This window comes from Diachasma alloeum, unplaced genomic scaffold (assembly GCF_001412515.2).
Source record: "Diachasma alloeum isolate Michigan unplaced genomic scaffold, Dall2.0 Dall_scaffold_00179, whole genome shotgun sequence".
NCBI lineage: Eukaryota > Metazoa > Arthropoda > Insecta > Hymenoptera > Braconidae > Diachasma > Diachasma alloeum.
This window is the reverse complement of record NW_021680345.1, coordinates 5,812,139-5,835,153: the sequence shown is the minus strand read 5'-3', so window position 1 is coordinate 5,835,153 and position 23,015 is coordinate 5,812,139. Positions and strand designations below refer to the sequence as shown.

Here is a 23,015-nt window from a genome sequence, read left to right as displayed (position 1 = left end):
ACCTTGACGAAATGGTGCAGTTTTTCCTCAATTTACCTTTTCCGCTGCGGAGGCTGTGCGCAAGGGTTGATTGGCGCAATGTTCAACTCGAAATATTTGAGATTTTTCACTCGAATTGGGGCAAGAGAAACCGAAAAGTTTAATTAACGAGTGTAGGATAAAAATAAAATAAGAACGAAAATGGAATGAAATGTTGTGGGGTTTTGGTTACACTTTCGTTGTCGTGACTGGCAGTGCCGCTTACACGAGGCTTTGCATTAGACCGGGTACTTGCATGCGTGTTAGCTACTTTCTGTTAATTTCAGTGGAGGGACCAACGCAATTTTTTTTTGCTATCCGATTTACAGAAGCATTTGGAGGGGGGGCACTGCACAAGGCTCCAAAATATTTTGACAGCGCTCCGTGCTAGTCCATCCTTGACCGGGACTAAAGCGATTTATGACCGGCTGAAGGCGGGAGCGACAGCATATACCTTTGCAACGAAGGACCCGCACATTTATCTTACCGTTAAGACCAAATTGCTAGGCCATTTTATTGCTACCAATAAAATGACCCAACTCTCTGACTCCTCTCTTGCTCCAGAGGTATCTTCCCACTGACAATCAATTTTTGGAAAATTGAAGGATGTTGCGTGCTGGAACTATAACATTTATTTTATTTACAACATTTATTCCAAATTTATGACGAATGATCGTTAAATTTCAATGGAAAATTTCCGATTTGCAATAGGCAAATTTTATTGAATTTGAATATCACAAGTGCGCGAAAGTAGTTTTTTTGAAAAATACTTTTTATTCATTAAGTTCTAATAAAAAAATCAATAAATCTGGTAAAAGTTTGCGAATTTGAAAATTTAGTTAAAAATTTTTGCTCTGCGCGTGTTAAATCAAAGAAACGACACATTTGGAAACTGAAAAAAATGTATATCTTTGTCGAAACCCTTTCGATACTCAAAGATGGAGATAATCTGAATAATAAAACGAAAGAAATGCCGAAAGCGGATTCTCATTGGCCCCGTAGCCCAGAAGCGTGTGGCCTGCAGCACGCGCGCACTCGCCAACATGTGTGACGCATACTATCGAAACGAGACCCTTGAATGACAATTCTAAATGAGAGCCTCTTGTATACGACGAGTGGGGCAACCTTGTTTACTGGTATACGTATGAAAGAAAATTTACGAGGGTCGTGCGCCAAAACTTTCCCCAGTAAACAGTCCCAAACACGTGTTACTCAGTTTAGGCAATATTGCCCAATATATTCATCGTCGAGCATTGTAAAGTTCAGTGAGGAGTTTGAAAATGGGTCCCCTGTGTACGTTACTCGTTTTGCCACACGTGTTGTTTTTCGCATTTTGTCGCGCGACTTCCATCCCTCCGTCAAGGACCCCTCCTCACTGCGTCCTCATGTCTTTTTACATGTGTTTTTGCACGCGACTGACAGCCTTCGAGAGAGCAATAGATCACCATAAATATTTTCACAATAATAAAATGCAGCATGAGCTAACCATTCATCCTCCCATTTCCTTCGCATTTTCAACGCCGTTAAAATTCTGAAGGATAGATTACAATAGTTAATGCCAGTGTCCTTTGAAAAATTCGATGAATGGCTGATCCATAAGGAAACTATTACGTCTTATCTGGCGTTGGAGTTGAGACGATTAGAACGCGGTAATTTCAGCATCTCGTTCAGTTGTTCAAGGCAATTGCGGACAAGTTTTACGGAGCATTGTGAGTGTCACTCACTAGATATTTCAATTACACATGCGGAAAAACAATTGGTCAACACTGCTTGTGGGTGGAGATGGGGAAGAGAACGAGGTGTCGATAACCAGGGATGGACCACCCGGAAGGACTCCTCTCCCCTCCCTTTGGGGAAATAGGGACAAAAGAACACCGCTGGTGAAGAATCCTCAGTCCAACGAACCCGGCAGTATACATCTTTCCTCATTCAACCCGTGAAAAGCAGACATTTTAAACGGAGCATGTCTAATCAATGGGGGCGAGTTTTTTCATTAGTTTCACCTTCCAAAAAGACCTCTAAGACGTCAATATTTACCATAACGTCGATTTTTTTTCACGCTCAAACGCTAGGTTTCCAAAATATTTTGAGATGTCTATTAGACACGCCGGTACTCTCCAAAGTATTCGCACGAATTTCCAGTGTTTTATTTTATTTATTTTATTATTCTCAAGGCAATTCTCTCGAGTATTAGGAAAAACGAAGACATTTGTTACTGTGCATTAAGAATTTTCTTACCGTCGTAGCCTTTTCCCCCTAAGACCTCAATACTCATCATAACGTTGATTACATTTTTTCCCGATTGATCGTTGGGTTTCCAAAATAGTTTGAGATGTCTGTTAGACACGCCGGTTCTCTACAAAGTATTTTACTCTTTTTATAGCAATTCTCTCAATACATTCCTCACGCTGGTAGTAACTCGGGGCAGTGAGGGAAAATATTAGGAAAAACAAAGACAATTGTTAGTGCCTTTAATTATGAGGTTTGTGCATTGAGCATTTTGTTGCCGCCGTGGCCTTTTCAAACGATTATTAACACGGACCAACGCAATTTTTCTTCACCTTCTGGAAAGACCCCTGAGCCGTCAATACTCACCACAACGTTGATTATTTTTTTTTTACAATTGAATGTCGGGTTTTCCAAAATAGTTTGAGATGTCTGTTAGACCCGCCGGCACTCTCCAAAGTACTCAATTGTAAGCAATTCTCTCAATATACTTCTCACGCTGGTAATAGCTCCGAGGAGTGGCGGCAAATATTAGGAAAAACAAAGACAATTGTGGTGCCTTTAATTATGAGGTTTATGCATTAAGCACTTTGTTATTGCCGTGGCCTTTTCAAAGGATCATTAACACGACCGGAAGCCAATTTGACTTCTGGACGTAATAAAAATGATAATAAAACGAAAGGGCATGATGGAGGATATTCAAGGATAGTGTCTAATGCAGGAAAAATAGAGAAACAGAGAGTAAGAGAGGGAAAACTGTTAGCTGGCATGTAGATCTGGACTCAAGCGATTTACAAATTTATTGGCGTGACTAAATGCTCTTGGCCGCTGTGCGGTCCCACTTTCCGCAAACGAGACCCCAAAAACCTTTTGTAACTTGTCTCTTCTCCTTCTCACTCGTCCTGTCTCTGATACAAGAGCACGCCGGACTTGTCAAAGTGCGCACAGGCCAGCATTAAATGGGCGCAGGTAAAGTGTAAAGAAACTTTTGCGACATCCAAGGGTAAGAAGTCATAAATATAACGAGGGATTGGTACAGAGAGACAGCAGCAACTAGGACTACCAATACTAGACTTTGGTTTTCGTGCTTTATCCGACACGAAAAATTTACGGTGGTTTGCCAGGAGAACGGTCTGCGGGCATCGATGTGGCCACTGATGGCTGCCTCTCTTTCTCTCTCCTTCCTCTACACCTCAAACACCAAAACCTCCATCGGTCTCATTTTACTGTTCCATTTATGACCACTTGTTCCTGCACCTTGCTCATCCACAAAATCCGATTGATGCTTCCCAGGATCATAAATTTTTGTAAATTTTGAAACCTATTCAGGTGTCACCTCACTACTCAAGGTCACTGGATATTTCAGGCTAGCATGAGAATTGTATAATTTTTAATCTTTATTTTTAAAACGTGAAAAAGATTTGCCAGCGGAAATTGCGATTTAAACCCATTTTGAGGTGAATTTGCGCAAAATTCTCACACCTTCAAAAATCCCCTAAACTGAATCTTCCGCTGGCGAACTACACTCCTATTTTCAGGTTCATCCCCGGAGACTGTTGTGTAGAGTGTGCAGAAAAATTTGTGAATTATAGAATCACCAGTCGCTCTACACGAATAAAATCCGTCGAGTGAAGAAAAAAAATAGCGAAAAAAGGCGCCTCTTCTGTACGCTGGATGACGTGAGAAGTAATCGTTTTAATTGGAAAAAGTTGGATAAAGCGCATCAAGCACGTTGTGCGCTCGGCCTTGCCAAGGCCTTTTCAAGTCGATCGTTCTTCCCCTCGCTTTTACGTCCAAAGAGAAGCTATGTACTCTCCTCTCTGACGGCCGGGCGGTGAGCGCCACGCTCACCCGATCATCCACACATAGCAGCGCCCGTATTTACAAGCAACATTGTATTATATACTATCCCCACGCAGTTGGACACCACTAGTGAAGCGGTCTTATAATATAAATGTCTGCATCAGTTGGTTATAATGGTGTGTGAGTTTTAATGAAAGAGGGCTTTATCAAGACCAGCGTGCGGCTATTGCGAAAAAATAGAAAAAATGAGGAATAAAAAAAAAATCACTCGCCATGTTAGCACCATCAACCGCAGCAACTCCGTTACACACTCATGAACATGCGTCGTTACATAAAAGCGCATACGCGAACCCTTTACGAGACTTTTTAAAATAATTGAATGCGATGGGTGCAATCATTTTCAAACATCACGGACGCCTCGAGATTAAGCACAAAACGGGTTTTTACTGAGCCAGAGTAATGGGCATGCGCTTAGAACGAATACATGTGTACCATGAATTTTGAATATTATTTTACTGGGACATATCTGGCATTTTTACGAATTACACGGCCCGCGACCGCTTCTTTTCGGTGTAGCCCGGACAACTGAAATGAGGACATTTGGCATCTGCGAGTGTGTAGAATACACATTGAGAATTATTTATTATTTAATTATGAATAATCATCGTGAGATGCAATTTTGGACAACTCTTCATAATTTTAATGAGTTTGAAAGCGGTTGAAAGAATACTTCGAGATGAGAATTGTTTTCACGTTTTGCACTATTTAGCATCCGGCTCGAAACCAAGAGTGGGTCATGATAAATCAGTGAATTATTTTCGGGTAAAATGAGAATGCAGACCGTCCAATTGATGAAAAGTGAACAACACTGTACTGGTCACTGTAGACATACAAATTTATTTCATCTTTATTGTTCCTCTTTCTCCTTCATAATTTCCTTCTTATACCGCTGATAGACTCCAACGCAAAAAGGTGGTTTTGTCCTGTTTACCAAGTGGGCCAATCGAGATGGAGAGTAAACTCGAGACGCTTGGAAAACTAGAGAACTTTAAGAGCAATACAAATGGTTTATATTCATCTACTTGATTATTACAAGCAGAAGCCTAGACAACCGCTCTCAAATAAGTTGAGCGGTATTTCGTCTATCCTAACTGTTGGACGAAACTCCGTTAGACATGTTCCCCGTACCCTCTGTACCTCTTCTCTCCAAATTTCTCTCTATTCACACGCGGGCAGTATCAGTAGCCTCGAAAATTTGTTCCATCGGCGCGTTTATCAATCGATCGGATCAATTGAATGCTGCGAAGTCCATGAAATCAGTAGCGAAGTGGTCAAACGGTTTAAGTCGATTTTGGCGATTGGCCAGTTTTCAATGAATATCTCGAAATCTAAGAGAAATAGCAAAATTTTTCTCATAACCTTTTTAGTAGCACCCATTTTGCTCTACAAAAACGGTTCCAATGAAAATTTCGCTATCTCTCTTAAATTCGTAAATATTTCTGGAAAACTCAACTAAAGACTAAATTGACTTAAGGATGTTCGACACCCTTTCAGCCAAAATTGACGTTGTTTTCATTTTTCTGGCAAATTATCGATGGGAGTGACGTGAAAAAATATAACGATTTTGTGGTTTGTCATTCTTTAATGGCTCACGAAGTTGCGTAGTGGTGCGATAATTTTCATGCGTTTTTTCTACAGTTTTGTGATTCTTTTTAAAAGTTTAGAGAAAACGCAGGAAAATGTTCGCACCACCTTAAAATTTCGTCAGTCATTAAATAATGACAAAACGCAAAAACGTTATATTTTTTCACGTCAATTCCATCATAAGTTTGCCAGAAAAATTAAAAAAACCTGAATTTTGGCAGAAAGGGTGTAGAACATCCTTAAACCGTTTGACCACTTCACTACTGAAATGGTCTATCTCATTCAACGACGGCAGTGTGCCATATAGTCGTAGACAATTCTGTGACATTTGAATATCAAAAGCGTTCAAAGTTCATTCTCAACAAAAGTGGTGTGAAAAAAAGGCCACCCTACGATTATCCCATGCCACACTTCTATCAGTGTTATGATTAATATTTTCACTAGATTCATTATACTTATTCGGCGTGGCGTTTAATGTGGCATTAAGGCAAAACGCAAGCGTCAAGTAAGAAGGCAAGCGAGCAAACCAAGCCGGCATAGTATAACATAGGTAAGTATGTTTGTGGGTTAGTGGCACAAGCCAACCCGAGCCACAATATACGCGCGTCTGACACTGTGTGTATTTCGCTCTCCCGTCCCCTTCCTCCTTTTTTTCTCTCCATCTCACCATTTGTTTCCTTCTTGACTCCAACGTCCGGCAAAATCGTACATTACAAATCGTGACGTCCATTGTTCTTGAACTTGTACAAGCCACACACACACACACACACACTTGTCAATGTATGGTTCAGTCGTGTGTGAGAACGTGTATTATAATACCGAGCATGCCTCATGTACAATACCGAGGAAAGACCTTTTATAGAACACTGTTATTTTATTATTTTTCTTTCTCTATTACATTTCTCTTCAACTTATGTCAGGTGATGATATTCATTTTTTCTTCCAATAATAATCACTGTCTGACGTGAATGGGGTTCCTGGACTATTTAACACAAACACATTCTGCACACAACCAATTCAGTTGAGTTTTTGAGCAATATTTCCGAATCTAAGGGAGATAGCGAAATTTTCATCATTACATTTGTTGTAGCTCTCAATCGGCTCTACAAAAAAGGTTATAATCAAAATTTTGCCATCTCCCTTAGATTCCAAGATATTCATTGAAAACTGGTCAATAGTCAAAATTGACTTTTACCGTTTTACCACTTCGCTACTGAATTCAACGATAAATTAATCAAAAAACGGCGAATGAATCCACACGATTAAATATTCTTGCTACCTAACAGTCGTAATGGGGCGTATTTACACCAGACCTTGAATTGGACTGTTTAAATAAACGTCTAAGCAAAATCCTAATGTCAATATGGTCGCGCAAGATCAATTAATGAAGTGATACGAGTGAAAAAAGTGCGGCACGCAATCAAGTAGACACGAGAAGCCAATTTGTCGGTTTATACAAGTAGGTTCCTCTCTGCAGTGCCTCTAAAAACTTTTTCAATGTGCCGTTTTTACTATGAATTTTGCATAATTTCACCGCACCAATGCTCATTGCATCATATCTGATTTGCTCGATCGACTGTTGTGGTAAAAAAGTTGAGCCCAAAAATAGCACTACGTGGTGACACGAGTGAATGAACCAGCGGCGGTGGCAGCAGTAGAGGAATTATCGTCATAAAATAATGTATGGGAATTGTTCAGAGGGATGAGTAAGGGAATAGGAATGAAATGGGCATGGCAGACATGGGCAATGTGCACAGGAATTTGTATGATTGGAATAATATATTCTAATGAGAATCTCCGTGGGGCAGTGACTGGTATGCGGTTGCGACAATGAGTGGCATGACGTTCGGCAAAAATTGATTGAAAAAATTCAAGGATATTGAACACACGGTTGATTGAATGCTTGCCTAATAAACCGAATAGGCGAGCACTGATAGCCTTTTCCGAGCAATTTTCATTATGTATTTTTAAGTACAGGGCTCTGCGTGAAGGATTTATCTATACTCATTTGAGAATATACCAAGTACATTTCGTCAAAGATAAATATCAGTTACAGTTCCACTTCTCCCGACTCGACGTTGCGCCATTAAACAGTTAAGTCTAACGGATCTTTTTCTATTCTCAAAATTTCGGGGCTCAGCGTTAGAATCAACGTGTTCACCTAGGTCTTTCATGCTCTACATTTTTATGTAGACCCTTATCCTCCTACCGGTTTACTCGTGAGAGAGAGAAAAAAATTCTACTGGGTCGTTCTCAACTGTTGAATCCAAAAAATCGTGTCACTTGACCACATACCTGTATCAAAAACTCCAATTCGTGGGACGTGATCCGTAGGTATGATTCACTCACCGATGTTCTCTCTGCTCCATATTTTTACGGAATTTCCGTTCCTGACAGGTGTGACAATTTGAGCGAATAAATTTTTCATGTAAATTCGATGAAAAAAAAAGTCGGAGATTGCAAAGTCCAAAATTTTTCCCACGTTCTTTCAAAAATCTCGGAAAAATATTTTAGGGACCACGGAAGGTATATCTATTATGAAAATTTCACTTTTGATTTTCGAGGTCATCAAAATAACTTTTCCCTATAAATCACCAAGTTTGGGAAAAGAAATGGAGATCCGATAATTTAAAATTATTCGTTAATTCACATGTGTTGGGTTATTAAAAAATCATCACAGACTCGTATACAAAAATTACTCCGCAAGATTTAATTTCTAAAAACTACGCCTAATTAACATAATTCCAGATAAACCAGTCCGCTATCGCTTTAATTAACCGTCAATTTTGTTAAAAACCATGAATCCATTGGAAAGTCAATTCCTGATATCTCCCGCGTGATACAGAGATTCGATAGGACGAATTTCCTCCTGGAGTGATTATCGGTAAAAGCTGACAATCGGAATGGGCAATTCATCTCACAATGGCTTCATGATATTCAGAAGAATAGCGGAGGGCGCGGTAAACCTTGTGTTCTGCGCCATTTCCTCAATTTTATCTAGTATATTGACAATTATTTTGTTTGCTTTGTCGACGAAAAGACCGAAAAAGACTGCGCGACGGCAGTGGTGTGTGTCCAAGCATAAATTCTTCATAGTCACAGCCGTTCCCACTTCGCCGAGACTCCGATGGTCTATAGTTTTTCAAAGATCACGGAATAATGGCCGTGCAAATTTTTCATCAAATAATTACCCACATATCATCCATATAGCGCTTGTTGTTCATGAGAGGTGTCATTAGAACTCGTTAAAAGCCCACTTCAAATTCGTTGTCAATTTTAAACTTCGAAGTCATTTTCATGAGTAGTTTGCATGCACAAACGATTAAGAGATAGTGATGCTACGGCGGGACAAACGAGCCGTGCGGATCGGAATGCTTTCTCTTTTTAATTTCAACCTTTCTTCTCACTACAAAGCGGTTGTCTTGATATCTTCACGTTAATTTAGAAGAAAAAACTTCATTATGTTTAAACATTTTCTCAACGTTTTTGCGCATTTTTTTAATTCCAAAATGAATTGCTCTTCTATTATTTTAATATACTAGTGGTGGGTAATTGCCCATCTCCCTCAGGCTCAAGGTCTTCATGCAGAGGCAAATGCTGCGTCTGAGGAGGAGAGGGGAAAGCCGAGATTTTTTTTTGACGAATTACCGTAACAACTCAATTGCATTTTCCAATATTTTCGGGGGCAATTGTTGGACCGCCGGGTTTGCCCTTTTTCCAAGGTTCTTCAGGTCACGGTGGTGGAATTTTTGGCCACAAAATACGCAAGGTGTCTACGGGATACCTATTGTTAAAGATGGGGACTACTACTGTGACGGTAAACCTGAACTTCCATAACCCAAAGATCTCAGGATAAACCAGACAAAGACCACCTACGTCTTGAATTTTTATTTCACGTACACGAAACCTCTAAATTTTCCCCTTCTCCCTTAATTACTTCCCGAGACGACGCTGAATAATCCAAATTATTTCGAGACAACTGATGAAAAAACATCTCGTTGGTAGATAAAAATTTACATCTTCTGCCTCTTCATCTTCAACCGAAAGTCAATTAAATCATTTTTTAATTGGAGAAATTTCATGCATATGTACATAATTAATTGAGAACTTCATGGCAATTCGTATGCGACGAATCGAACTTCTCACAACTCTGCGAGTTCTATCGATGGGCATCAGTTGTAATTCCTAAACCGCAGTTCACCTGATTTGCACAAGTGAGAATCTCTTGATTAGTTACTGTCAAAAGGAGACTTTTACCGACAACCTCTTGCACTTTCCTCCAATTCCGTCTAAACCGTTACGTTCTCATGAGTTACCCGACGGAGCGTGGAACCCGGTTCTTTTTCTTCATTTTTTTCGGCAGCGAGACCCAACAAACTGTCAAACGATCCGAGACAGTATCACCTGGATAAATTCTCCCACAATGTACAACTTTTCGTGGTAAATAACTAGTTTACAAAAGGTAAACGATGGAGAGACATTATAACATGTGACTGTTCTATTGCATCTTCACTTTTACCGTATAACGCAAGAAGGAGAAAGAAAAAAAGAATACGACCATTGGGCTCAGCCAGTCGACAATTTTCGCATGTTTCCTGGCGAAAAAAAAAAATCACCTCAGCAGATGTGTAAAGTGTGCGGCGCTCCGTAGCGACGATGAGCCTTCACTTTGTTGTTTTGCTTTCTCTTTCGGGAGTGGCATGCTCTAGTTCACGCTCGCCACAGACCCCTCAAGTGTTCACATAGGTGTAGTGAGATGGGCACTCTGCATAGACGATCACACAATTATCCGCGAAATATACCAACTGATAATTCAATGAGATCCTTCAATTGCCTTCCTTCGAGTCATTTCGTTTCGATTTATCACGTACTCTATTCATTATCGGTTGATGCATTCTTCTACTTGTGGATTTATGTCCATACGCTGTGGGAATTTCAATTTAACGTATACCACATGGACACAATTGTACAGTATCTCTTCCAAATTTTCGAAACGAGGATCTATCGACACGTACACTGAGAGAAAAACCTGTTAAAGATTACCGCGGCATTTATTTCAGTAGCGAAGTGGTTAAACGGTTTATGTTGATTTTGACTATTGGCCTTAGTGAATACCTCGGAATCTAAGCGAGATAGCTAAATTTTTATCAGGACCTTTTTTGTAACACTCAATTTGCTCTAGAAAAAAGGTAGTTACGAAAAATCCATGATCTCTTTTAGATTCGGAGATATTCTTCAAAAACTCAACTAAGAGACAAGTTGACTTGAACCGTTTTACCACTTCGCTACTGATTTCTACTTAAAATATAGTAACTAAGTTGAAACTAGCGGAATATTCGACAGTGAAAAATTTAATTGAGCAAACTTTTTTCAAGAAAATACACCCCTAGATTCGCTTAAATAGAATTTTTCGCTAGTCTCCGCCGCATAATATTTTATTATGTACATCGTAACTACTAAAATTCAGGGATAATTTTTTACCGACTTCTCCCTGCGTGTGCGAGAGAAGAATTGTGGCCTGAAGACCCTTATCCAGTAGAATGTTGAAGTAAAAAAAAATGAAGTGTCGTACTGTAATAAAAACAGTTTTTTTTCATAGAAATATAAATATTTAGTATCTGTAAATTGTATTAACACTCAAATCCTGCTCACTGGTGCTGCAGATATTTTTACATCATTCAAAGTCAGCAATTTGAGTATTTCACAAAAACAGAATTCCATAACAAAACTTGAGATTCTCTCAAAAAAGTATTGTACATGTCGTGTGCGCTATGAAAATACATATCAAAATTATTAAATAACTTAATTAGAGCTCCTATACCGCAACTTTAACACTTTTCGATGTTGATTTGTGCTTGATGAATCACCAACAAAATAACTTATTGAGAACGCTGCATGTCATTCATTACGAGTAATATTTCCTGATTTCTTCTAATAATGGTCCTTCCGTCAGCTCATTAATTTCAACAAAACGCTTATTGCCGCGACTAAAGTAATAAATATCCCCAGTGTAAATATCAAACCAGAGTGCATGAATGTGGAGATCGTGTCTTTCCAATCGTTTCTTCAAAAATCCGTAAGACGCAACATTTTGCAACTGCTGTAACGTATTGATCTGAAAATAAAATGTGTTAGCAATGGAATATTATTCGAGGCGAATCAACTAATGTCTGCATTCACCTGAGAAAGTTTGTCTTCGATAGCGAATTTATCTTCAGGGTCAATGTAAGCAACAAACTTTCGCATTGGTGTCTCCGCCTGAAATATGATAGGCTGATGGAATCCAGTAATTTCAAGCTGTTGGAACTTTGCTAAACTACTGCTGGCATGGGCGCATAACCAGGCTCTCAGTGGTGAAATTCTTCTATTCACCTGAAATTGAAAATCAACTCGATATAATATTTCAATCAAATGAAATTCGAAAATTCAAGGGGCCAGTGAGGCAGAATAAATATTTCTGACTTTTTTTGGAATATCAATTTATTCTTATTTAATTTTAATTGTTTCCCTTTGTGACGAGCCAGACTGCCTCCAATTGAGATTAGAAAAAAAAGTCAAAAGTATCCACTGCACCTCACCCTCCCCTATACGGACGATCAGTACCACATACTTATACATACTTTGGATGCAAACTCCTCATCCCGCAGGGCGTACAGCAAATTCATAGCTTTGCAGTCACTATGACCGCAAACAATTACGTGCCGTATAGCATTGACAACGCACCCCAGCTCTAGCGCAGCGGGCTCACACATAGTCAGTTCGTCGGAAAAGTGTTGTGAGTGGGGAACGACATTGCCAGCATTTCGAACTGAAATGTGAAAGCAAAAAAATGTAAATTCAGTGATATAGTCTAAAGTTTAATATTTTAGGAAAGGGTGAGACAAAATGGACACATTTTACTTTTTTTAACAATGTTCATAACTCAGAAGAAAAATAGATTAATTGAGCTCAGTGCAGGCTCATCGCAGAGGAGAATTGTACTTTTTGTAAATCCACTTCATCGCAAATTTAATAATAATTTAATAATACAGAATTTATTAATTATTATATTATTAATTAATATTATTAAATTATTATAATAATGGAGTTGAAAACAAAATAAATTTCCATTTTGCCCCACTCGCTCCTACTGTGCATTAGTTCTCATATAGTTAGTAGCGGGGAACAAAGTGCATCACGCACGATGCGAGTAATCACAGCTAAAATAATATTTCTCATTTTTTTCAGGATTATTTGATTTTTTTCTCATACCCACAAACATATCCCCAACGTTCGTTTCAGTAAATCTAGTGGGGATCATCCGAGAGTCCATGCATGTAAAGAACACTGCCTTAGGCTGTGATAAAAAGGAAACATTAAACACATTAAATATCTTTATTTGGAATGCGTGATGCGATATTTTCATTCGACACTTCTCTCTCATCTGAAGAAATTCACTATCCGAAAAATAATTCGCTCAAGTCAATAACAAACAACAAGTGAGAAACGAAAGCATGTGATTGAGATTCTATTAGTGACCACGTGGACATGTGATAGTGAGTGTATGCGAGAATGATGAGACAATGATAAAGTTTTATTTACAAAATTTATTGAATACTCACCTCGGGGTGATCTCGAACCATTTGAAATTGCTTGACCATTCCGTCTCTGTGACACTGCCTGTATTTCATTATTCCTTTGATTATCCTGTCCATTCTTTTGACAAATAGTGAGAACAACAAACTACACTTACGATTAGGCGATCTATTTCCACTAGTTTATCACAGACAATACCGAATGGCTGATTGATGATTAAACATAAATCCGCCATTCGCCAATCAGCTGTGCCACGAGCGGGAGATTTTAAAATCGTCGTGCAAATGAATGCAAAGAGAAAAAAACTAATATTGACTAACAACACTTGTATATTTTTTCTTTATTAAAAGTTCCGCCAATGGAACCACTACATTTCCACTGCTGAGAACAGTTCTTCATTCCTCATACTCATTTCAGTTGAAGAGTAGTATGAGCAACAAATAAATTCCATAAATTCGCAGTAGAAGACAATTTTATCCATGAAAGATATAAGTGTACACGTCATATAAGAAATACAAAATAGATCATGAAGAAGAAAATCAACCAAAGCTATCTGAGATTACCTTCATTTATTATCCATGATTAGAGGACTAGAATGTAATGTTTTAAACGGTAAGGGACGTAGCATAGCTTGGAATTGAATTTCATAGCTTCGATATGATTTTCTCTTTCTCTCATTCCGTCAGCACAATTTTTGAGCTTCTCTTATCTAAGAACCCTATAAATGTACTTATTCCATGATGTTTTGTTGGCTATTCTGCCGTTGTGATCAACAAGATCTGTCTCGAGTAGTCACAGTGATTGCTTCCCACCGGGGAATTATTCATAACGAATGCGAATGAAAAAATTCTTTAAAGCCAATTGAGTTTTTGGACCCGGGCAACTATATGCCTGGGTCGTGCTGATTTCTATCCACTCAGCGCTGAGCTTTGACTCGCTCGTTCCAATTTTTCGAAATGTTTTCGAGCATTGCGAATGTTGATCAGCGTCGCGGCAGAAGCTGAAATTCATATTTAAGTTGATTTAATCTGTGCAAAGGGAATTAACAGAAGAAAAGTTTCTAGTGAATGAAAAAGTTAGGGGAGGTTGGGGTAAAATGGACACTTTTGATTTTTTTTTAAATATCAGTGACGGGTTGAAATGTTGATGAAATTTAATAATTTTTTTTTCAATACATAGAACAATTCTTTCCTTTTGTGATGAGCTTAAACTGAGCTCTATTCGTACATTTGTTTCTGAGTTATGAATAATTTTTAAAAAGTCTAAAGTGTCCATTTTACCCTACCCTCCCCTAAATTATATCACCTTTAACTCAGTTGAAAGATTACTTAAATTAATCTAACCGATATTCTCGTTAACAATTTTTTATCTACTAAATTCAATTCCTTTTATATAACCTAATTTGTGTGAAAAATTATTTTTCTTGGAAAAAGTCGTAGTTTTCAATGCTTACAATAAAAAATAAATGAATAAATAAGACTGCATAATCATTTGTATCAAGAAGTAGAGGATGAAGTATTTGACAATACTTACGAATGCCAGGATCTGACATGATGACCATAACATATGTGTTCGATGTGAAAACATCGATGAAGGCTGCGAAATTAGTGTTCCTAACTTCCATGCTCAAAAACTGTGACGCCAATTTGCTAAACACCGAATGGACGAAATCATTCAAACAACACTGCTTGGAATAGTGCTTGGATTTATGATAGGAAAATGGAATTCACCTGCAGCTCAACTTGAATTGTTTGATGATATTGGAGACCTTCTCGAATCGATGAACATCTCTGTGGAAACGTCTCTGACAGTGGCTAATAACTAGGAATGTTGCACGTTCGAAGAGTAGAACCTCATCAGCATCGATGATATTGGCAAACTGATTGAGACTCTGTTCTAGCTCTTTGACATTTGGAATCAACATGTAGACAATAGAGGACCAAGCCCTGGAATAGTAAGACAAGAGTAAATTATGTGAATTTCCTGGAGCAATTGAATCGACCAATGTCACGCGATAATTTCCTCTCAATTTATTCACCTGTACAATGTTTCATCCCATATGCTCGTTCTGAAGCACGTGCATTCTAGGGGTAGACTGAGTCTCTTCAAATCCTCCTCTCTTTCCCGAAAAATGAGGTCCCTCTGGTCCTCCTGGACTAAATCCATCTTGTGTACGAGGCAAAATATTTTCGCTTCCGGACTATTTTGGAGAATAGCCTCCAAACAACTCTGGTAATAGTGCATGTCCTTGTCCAATTCCCGAGACTCAACATCGAAAACGTAGATAAGAACCTCGACATTCCTGAAGATATTGTCCCTCTGGGAGGCGAAGTAATTCTCCATAAAGGCTTCCTGTCCTCCGCAGTCCCACAGATTGAGCACGAGATTCCCCAGGAAACGAACATGGCTGTGCTCCACGTCAACTGTATCGATAATTTATTGTTAATTCATAGTGGAGAGTGGGCTAAAACGGAGACTTTAGACTTTTTTAAAATTATCCATAACTCAGAAACAAATTGATCAATTGAGCTCAGTTCAGGCCCGGCACAAAGGGAAAGAATTGTTCTTTGTATTGAAAAAAAATTATTCAATTTTATCAACATTTCAACCCTTCATTAACATTTAAAAAAAGTCAAGTGTCCGTTTTACCCCAACCTGCCCTACTGCAATGATCCTCTTGATGGAATAAAAGTGAACAAGTATTGAGTCTCAAAGCGGATTACTCACTTGTAGCTCCTAAACGTCGAGTGTCCCTGGCGATATAATTCGCAAAAATAATGCTCCGCATACTTGTCTTTCCAGACCCACTCTTGCCCATCAGTAAAACCTCAACAGAAGATATGAATAATTATATTCAACTCATGAATGAAAATCACAATAAGAGCGTGAAACAAATGCCAAGTCTCTTCAAAACAATACGCAAATTCACCTACCTTCTTCTTCATTTTTATTTCTCCACGAGATTTTCTTCCACAACAGATGCGAGGGAATGACGCTGACAGGGGCGACTGTTTTACGATAAACTGCTATCAACCATAAACAAACTAGACGTTTAGGAGCACAAGAATTTATATGTCACTCCAACTGCGAGGTTAGTATCGCTCATTCATGTTGCATTTTCAGGCGCTGGTTCTCATTCGTGGGGATTGAGGATCCCTGGTCGCTCACACTATACCTGATTTCTCCCACTATACCTGAGCGGTAAAAATCAAATGACGAGTAAATCACTTTGAAAAATTACCAAGTACGAAGGTGAAAAAATATTCCTCTATCTGCCAATAATTTGTAGTTTTCAATTGATAGATGAAACGATACAACACAAAAATACTCTTACTCATTATTGACTCAGTATCGACTGAATGCCTGATTGAGAGAAGACATTATCAGTCATCAATTCCGGGAAATGAGGCGACGCCCCTCAAACCGTGTGCGGACTATTCAAATAAAAAGCCGGAGATATGATAAGATAACATTGGTTTTTAACCAGGTAACCGCCGGAGGCTAGTCTCATTTAACGCTAAAACGCCTCGATCGAATAACCCGTTGACAGGATGCCAAGTAAGTTTTTTCTTTTCTCATATTTTCAATGTCGATTAATAATTTTCATTCCGCACAAAGATTTGCCTGCCAATTCAACCCATCTCTATTCTCCCCCTCGTTTTTTTTTTGCATTCCGTCGTCAACTAATCAATCAAACGAAGACAGTTATATCAGCCATTGGAGATATAGAAAATGTGAGGAATCCATTTGTCAATCTCACTTGAAATCGATGGAATAAATATTCATACATTTTAACGCATACCGATTGTTAGAATAGATTCGGCTAATCGAAAAGACGCGCACATTGATTATCCGCTGACGAGTGGTATTGTTTTTATCGAAATTAACGAGAAAAAATATTATCTTCAGCCTACAGATGGGTATCGCGCCACGTCGGCCAAGGAGTACCTCATAATGCGGTGCAAGGAGGGCGAGATATCGATGGATCAACCATCTACGTTGGTCGTGCTTATCATAATGGAGATGTAATACCCGCTAAAGTTATTCCTGACAAACAAGTGGCGTATGTCAGCCACGGCGGCGAGGAACATTCAAAGTCTGAATTCGAGGTAATTATCAGTGACTTCACTGATCACACAAAAAATCCTGTCCCTTAATTATCATTAATTTCCGCGTAAAATACGCCTAGTAAGGCTGATTCGTGCCTTCAGTTTTTCGTGTGATGATATGAGTAGCAAAGCGGTAAACCAGTTTGAATAGATTATTTTTCGAAAATTAGATTTCCACTTCATTTCGGCCCAAACCGTTTTATCGCTTCGCCTCTGATATAAGAATTCTCGTAATCAATTGAGAAGAAATATTCTCAAGTGATGATGTTTCTCGGTCAAGATCCTCGTTCAGGGGGAGTTTGCCTGGGAGTTCGCCAGCAATGGTGTTATTCCACCGGATGCAGTTGTAGGTGGACAAACAACCGAAGGCGAACCCTTGTATGTTGGTCGTGTAATCCACAATGGTGCACAGACTGTTGGAAAAATACAGGCGAGCCACGGCTGTCTGTACATTCCATACGATGGGGAAGAGCTGTCTTTCAGGGATTACGAGGTTCTCGTGTACCACTAAAAGAGTTTTGCAATCGGCAATCATCGCTCAGCTTGAAGAGCAATATTATATACTATTCATTTGTATATTTTTAAAATAAAGAAATAAAAAAAGTTTTAGAGAATATTCGCTTGTTTTTTTTTTTGTGTCAATTCTGTTGGCTCGGAGACAAGACTCACCGAGATAATTTCGACCGGTATACCCGACAATTCTTACTCCCCTCCCCCATCCTCTTCGCTTATAATCTTGGGTGTTGATGAAGTAAATTAGATAAGCTCTCCAACGTCCTTGTTGGTACAGGCACTTATGGCCATGCCTGAATGTAAACAGTTTGTATTTCATCTGAAGTTCAAGGTGTATAATGACACAGACGGCCATTTTTATTACTTTTGCAAAAATAAGTAGGATTTTATGTAAGAGTGGATGGAGGATAAATACAAGAGATGGACTTGTAGTGATTTATATCCTAAAAGGACCTCGCCAGTGGTTAAAATGATTATTCAATAGCAGCGACGTAATGCACCACACCTTTCCTTAATTCACTCGCGTAAGCCATAAATAACAAAATAATATATTGTCCCGCCAATTACCCGTACTATCATTTATAATAAAAGGTTTCAATATATAGACATTATATTCAATTTGTATTTCTTTTTGATTCGTATTGCTTTTTACCATTAAACGGTTAATTGAAAGAAAAGAGTTATGCAATATATGATAACTGACAGAAACTGGAAATGGCAATGACTGGAGGGCATCGCATTGAATTGTTGGATTTTAGAATTCTTCATGTTCAAACGAGATGGTGACGTTTGAATGCAATTAGCAGTTGAATAGATAGGGAAGACCCGGCACTTTCTACGGAATCACCCAAAGACAGCATCGTTTTTTTTTTCATCTCAAGAGTAAAGGCAGCGAAATTGTATCTTCTCCTTTCGCTGTTCCTCAGCTATTCGCACTGCAACTCAAAGGGAAAGTCGTAATTATGGGTATTTGAGAATTATAATTGCGGATCATAAAGAAAGGAATGAAGATAATAATTGAATAGATGAGTGAAAAAAATAGTTGGGTGGTAGCAGCATTTCGGCTGGGCAATGAAGGCCGTCAAAGTCATCAGGGAAATGAGCATGTATACATATAAGTTTGATACATAGGTGGATGGACTCCAGTAGCACAGAGGGGGAAGAAGATATAGAGGCACAAAATGGAAGAGGGGCCCTGTAAAACATGCGAAGTATTTCAATGCACACTATGCCAACGGGCTACCGTGGGGTACGGTGCGTACTGGCATTACACTCAGTGAGAAAGAGATTAGTGGGAATACTCTGGGCAAACCGATGAATAAACTTCATCTCTTCTTAGTTGATAATCGGTGCAACATAAATAAGAAACAACTGGATTGAAATTGGTGGTGGAGGTGGCGGTGGAGGTGGTGATGGTGGTCGCGGCGGTGGTGGTGATGGCGGTGGTGGTTCAGTGAGGGAACCTCTGCTCTGTTATAATATCGAGTGGTCATTCAATTGTCTACAACTGAGCCACCTGGAATAGCTAGGAATTGATAAATTTCTACGATGACGAATAACGTGGTCCTGCAGGGGACAATACCCTCGTCATCGCCAGCGGAGTCGTCGGAAGATGGAAAAAAATCATCATCATCACCCAACGAAAATCCTATTAACCGGAAATCCATGAGCATACGGGAAAAGTGGAATTTTTTATCTAGTAATATAACTGTTGAACCAATGGTGGCCTGCTACATAATGCCAAGTGTTTTAGCATCACTTGCAACCCAGAATTTGAATTTAGAAAAAGCGTGTAGGGTGAATCTTGGATATTCCGACACTGTGTGTAGTGCATTAGCCGATAGAAATACAACTGGTTATGAGGAGGAAGAGACTGCCGTTCAGCAGCTTGTTGCAGGAATGCAGACATGGAAGTTGGCACTGCAGAGTGGATTGCCAACACTACTCATACTTTTTCTGGGTGCATGGAGTGATCGTACGGGCCTCAGAAAACCCTGTATGCTCTTACCAATTGTCGGTGAATTTCTTACCAGCGTCAGTCTTATAATTTGCACATATTGGTTCTACGAATTGCCAATGGAAGCTGCTGGAGTTTCGGAGGCACTTTGGCCGGCAATAACTGGCGGTTGGTTCACAATGTTTATGGCAATATTCAGCTACATCGGTGATATAACGACCGTTGAGTCTAGAACACTGCGAATCGGTGCTGTCAATGTATTTTTGTCACTCAGTGTACCCATTGGCATGGCCTTATCCGGCATTTTGTACATTAAAATTGGCTTTTACGGTGTTTTTGCAATATCCACGGTCTGCTATGTTGCGAGCTTTGTTTATGGATTAGTTGTCATTAAAGAAGCACCGAGACCGGAAAATACCGCACCCGACAAAAGAACTAACATGTCAAAGTGCGCTACAATTGTCGACTTTTTTTCATTCAGACACATTGAAGAAACATTCAGAGTTGCATTCAAGAAAGGAGCCAATAATCGACAAAAAAGAGTGGCTGTTCTCATGATTATTGTTATGGTGGTTGTCGGGCCAATGTATGGTAAGTCATCTTGAAACAACCTTTCACTTTTCTACCAATGATAGACAGACAGAGAGAGAGGGAGGGAGAGAAATACAGAAAAATACCGAAAAGTCATGTAAATATAGTATGAGAAAGTTAGCGAGTTGCTGTCAGATTGACGCACGTGACACCGATACGTGCATGCGTGAAAAATGACGTTTCTGCATAGAGTTTTCAATCGTAACATTCAACATAACATTGCATAAACTCGACGCTACTGGGCAATATCATTAGTCCATCACTTCTTTTGAAAAAGATGGAAGAAGAGGATAAATGTGAGAATCTGAGGGAATTTTCCATTGGAGGAATTGAAAAATTACAAATTCGTAGAATTCAACAAATGGAAGTAAATGACACTAGACAGGAGTACCTGACAATAACACACGTGACAATTTTGAACTTCGCATTGTTCATAAGATGGTTCTTCGCGGTTCAATTTTTGACCTTCCGAAACAATGAAGCCTCATGTACCCGTTCATATCACCGGAAATCATTAAAACTCAATTAGATCGAGACATTTGTTTCATGAAGTTTTTCATAATTTCACGCGAATTATGTAATTGAGTCGCTAAATTGATAATTTTTCTCATCGCAAAGACTTGAAGAAACGCAATAGTCTGTTTTTTTTTTCTGCGAAATTGTCACAAATTTCAGCGAGACTGTCCTCGAAATGAGATTCGTAACCACTCTCACCGATTGAATCCAATACCGGAAAAACCGCGGCCTTATTGATAGGTAGTCTTCAAGGACCTCTTTGCTGTTGAGCATTTATCCACAGATTTTTCGATTTTCACTGACTCTTGATGTCGTGGACTCGCTGGTCGGCTAAGTATACATGTGACAAGAGCTGTTAACATTTGAAACTTGAGAGAGGTCGCATGGAGAGGTAGAGAGCATAATTTGATAAAGACCGGAATGCGCTCGACGGAAACGACTAAACGGATGGTACTGATAAAAGAAACTTGTTGTGCAACCTAGCATCCTTATGTAATGTTTATAATGACCGAGATGACGAGTGTCTGCCAATTTTTATTTTTCTTTGTGTTTCTTCAAAATTAATGTTATTGGAGAAATAATGGCATATCATCAAATATTCGTGGTAAAAAATTCTCATCTCCTTCGTTTCCTTTGTTTTTTTTTTCAGGCGAAATGGCCGTAATGTATCTATTTACGAGATACCGCTTCAACTGGAACGAAGTAAACTTCAGCATGTGGACGACCTACAGCATGGTCACAAATTTAATCGGTAAGGACGAATTTCTAAAATCATCGACCCTATCCGATTTAATGAAAAAAACTGAAGCAATGTGGATGGAGAAAAAAAACGCGGAAATACAGATCAATGTAGTTTCAGCTTCTCAATCATGTTAATCCAACTACTTTATGCCAAAAATTATCCTAATTCGATTACGTGTAATGCAATTAGCACTGACTGAAGAAACGGTAACGCGAATCAACTCGTGAATTTCAATGAATTTGCAATAATAAGTCGAGCCACTTTCACTTTGTTGTTGAGGGGTCACTTTTCATCGAGGATGCACCATTACTTCAGTACTCACTCAACTATACACTAGCAAATCAGATCATCATTATCCGTTATATTTTTGTAGCCTCGAATTTGTTTACCGAAATTTAACAGTTTTATCGAATGAGTTTGCTTATTTTCGTCTTGTTATCCCGACGTTCGATTTATTACGGTAGTAAAAACGTCTCAATAATCCACCAGCGAACAATCACAAAATTACTGTACTGCACAAAAAAACAGTGAATTTTACACTCAGTGATTAGAATTCTCAATTTGTTAAAGTCTCACTGATTATGTAACAATGGCCGTGAAAATTTAATCACTTTTGCCTGTAAATTGAGACAAACAACTAAAGACCGATAAATTAAAAAAAACTGAAGACTGACAGCTATTTCCCTGAAAATTGCCGGGGAAAATCGAGCTTGACAAAATATTGAAACTATTGTTTGGCCTTAGGAACAATGATATCTGTTGGATTCTTCAGCCATTTCCTGAAAATCGATGATGCTTTAGTGGGAGTGATGAGCTGCATGAGCAAAATACTCGCAAGTTTGGTTTATTCATTTGCCACTGAAGACTGGATGATGTATCTTGGTGAGAGAACGAGAGAATATAAACTTCAATCAGCAAAATCGAAATTTAATAATTTTTTTTCTTCAATTTCAGGACCAATTGTGGAAATTGTGAATGGAACATCGTTCATAGCAATGCGCTCGATAGCATCCAAATTAGTACCAACGGATGAACTGGGTAACGCTGAAATTCTATAGTTGATAAATTGGAGAAAATAATATAGCTAACGACCAGTTGTATTTAGGTAAAGTTAATTCTCTATTCGGTGTCTGTGAATCTCTAATGCCCCTCGTGTACGGGCCAATGTACAGTTCCGTCTATGCATCCACTATGAACACACTACCAGGCACATTCTTTTTACTCGGTGGATGTTTGACTGTTCCAGCAGTTGTTGCTTTCTTGTAAGTACATCGCATCAACAGGTTTCATCCTCACCACCATTTTTTATCCCATTCCCTAC

At 38.9% G+C, this 23,015-nt stretch overlaps 4 protein-coding genes across 7 annotated transcripts in view; 2 read left to right on the top strand and 2 right to left on the bottom strand.

Annotated features, from left to right (window-relative positions):
• Positions 1-11,273: 11,273 nt before the first annotated feature.
• Positions 11,274-13,521, bottom strand: LOC107041744 (beta carbonic anhydrase 1). 3 transcript variants are annotated; one of them, XM_015262471.1, is made up of 6 exons: positions 13,424-13,498; positions 13,293-13,350; positions 12,943-13,027; positions 12,312-12,499; positions 11,872-12,063; positions 11,274-11,806 (listed from the first exon to the last, which is right to left on the bottom strand). In XM_015262471.1, exons 2-6 carry the CDS (start codon positions 13,329-13,331, stop codon positions 11,597-11,599), a joined length of 714 nt encoding a protein of 237 aa, XP_015117957.1. In that variant the 5' UTR covers positions 13,332-13,350; positions 13,424-13,498; the 3' UTR covers positions 11,274-11,596. The 3 variants fall into 3 exon arrangements, with proteins under 3 accessions (XP_015117957.1, XP_015117952.1, XP_015117973.1); XM_015262466.2 differs by lacking the exon at positions 12,943-13,027 and having other exon boundaries at positions 13,424-13,521; XM_015262487.2 differs by lacking the exon at positions 13,424-13,498 and having other exon boundaries at positions 13,293-13,401.
• A 61-nt stretch (positions 13,522-13,582) lies between these two features.
• Positions 13,583-23,015, bottom strand: part of LOC107041739 (ras-related GTP-binding protein A) — an 18,199-nt gene continuing 8,766 nt past the window's right edge. The window contains exons 1-7 of one of the 2 annotated variants that reach the window (XM_015262455.2): positions 16,601-17,029; positions 16,200-16,460; positions 15,994-16,093; positions 15,305-15,689; positions 14,997-15,212; positions 14,800-14,915; positions 13,583-14,266 (exon numbers count right to left, since the gene is read on the bottom strand). In XM_015262455.2, coding sequence (XP_015117941.1) covers positions 14,175-14,266; positions 14,800-14,915; positions 14,997-15,212; positions 15,305-15,689; positions 15,994-16,093; positions 16,200-16,211 — 921 coding nt within the window. In that variant the 5' untranslated portion in view covers positions 16,212-16,460; positions 16,601-17,029 and the 3' untranslated portion in view covers positions 13,583-14,174. Of the gene's footprint in view, positions 14,267-14,799; positions 14,916-14,996; positions 15,213-15,304; positions 15,690-15,993; positions 16,094-16,199; positions 16,461-16,600; positions 17,030-23,015 lie in introns of those variants that run through there. The other variant, XM_029126270.1, reaches the window with a different exon arrangement.
• On the top strand, positions 16,656-17,989 carry LOC107041765 (natterin-3). Its single transcript, XM_015262500.2, has 3 exons — positions 16,656-16,824; positions 17,176-17,375; positions 17,656-17,989. The coding sequence occupies exons 1-3, from the start codon at positions 16,818-16,820 to the stop codon at positions 17,884-17,886; spliced, it is 438 nt and encodes a 145-aa protein (XP_015117986.1). The 5' UTR covers positions 16,656-16,817; the 3' UTR covers positions 17,887-17,989.
• LOC107041728 (proton-coupled folate transporter) overlaps positions 19,106-23,015 on the top strand; it is a 4,821-nt gene continuing 911 nt past the window's right edge. The window contains exons 1-5 of the mRNA XM_015262427.2: positions 19,106-20,436; positions 21,602-21,703; positions 22,439-22,576; positions 22,649-22,732; positions 22,800-22,956. Of these exons, the coding sequence (XP_015117913.1) occupies positions 19,437-20,436; positions 21,602-21,703; positions 22,439-22,576; positions 22,649-22,732; positions 22,800-22,956 (1,481 nt within the window). The 5' untranslated portion in view covers positions 19,106-19,436. The remainder of the gene's footprint in view (positions 20,437-21,601; positions 21,704-22,438; positions 22,577-22,648; positions 22,733-22,799; positions 22,957-23,015) is intronic.

Coding starts and splice junctions, on each gene's coding strand:
- LOC107041744 (XM_015262487.2), bottom strand. CDS start 13,385: ATGGACAGGATAATCAAAGGAATAATGAAATACAGGCAGTGTCACAGA. Junction 12,500..12,942: donor CGTTGGGGATATGTTTGTGG/GTATGAGAAAAA, acceptor TTCACATTTCAG/TTCGAAATGCTGGCAATGTC. Junction 11,807..11,871: donor TCGAAGACAAACTTTCTCAG/GTGAATGCAGAC, acceptor TTTTATTTTCAG/ATCAATACGTTACAGCAGTT.
- LOC107041765 (XM_015262500.2), top strand. Junction 17,376..17,655: donor ATTCAAAGTCTGAATTCGAG/GTAATTATCAGT, acceptor TTCTCGGTCAAG/ATCCTCGTTCAGGGGGAGTT.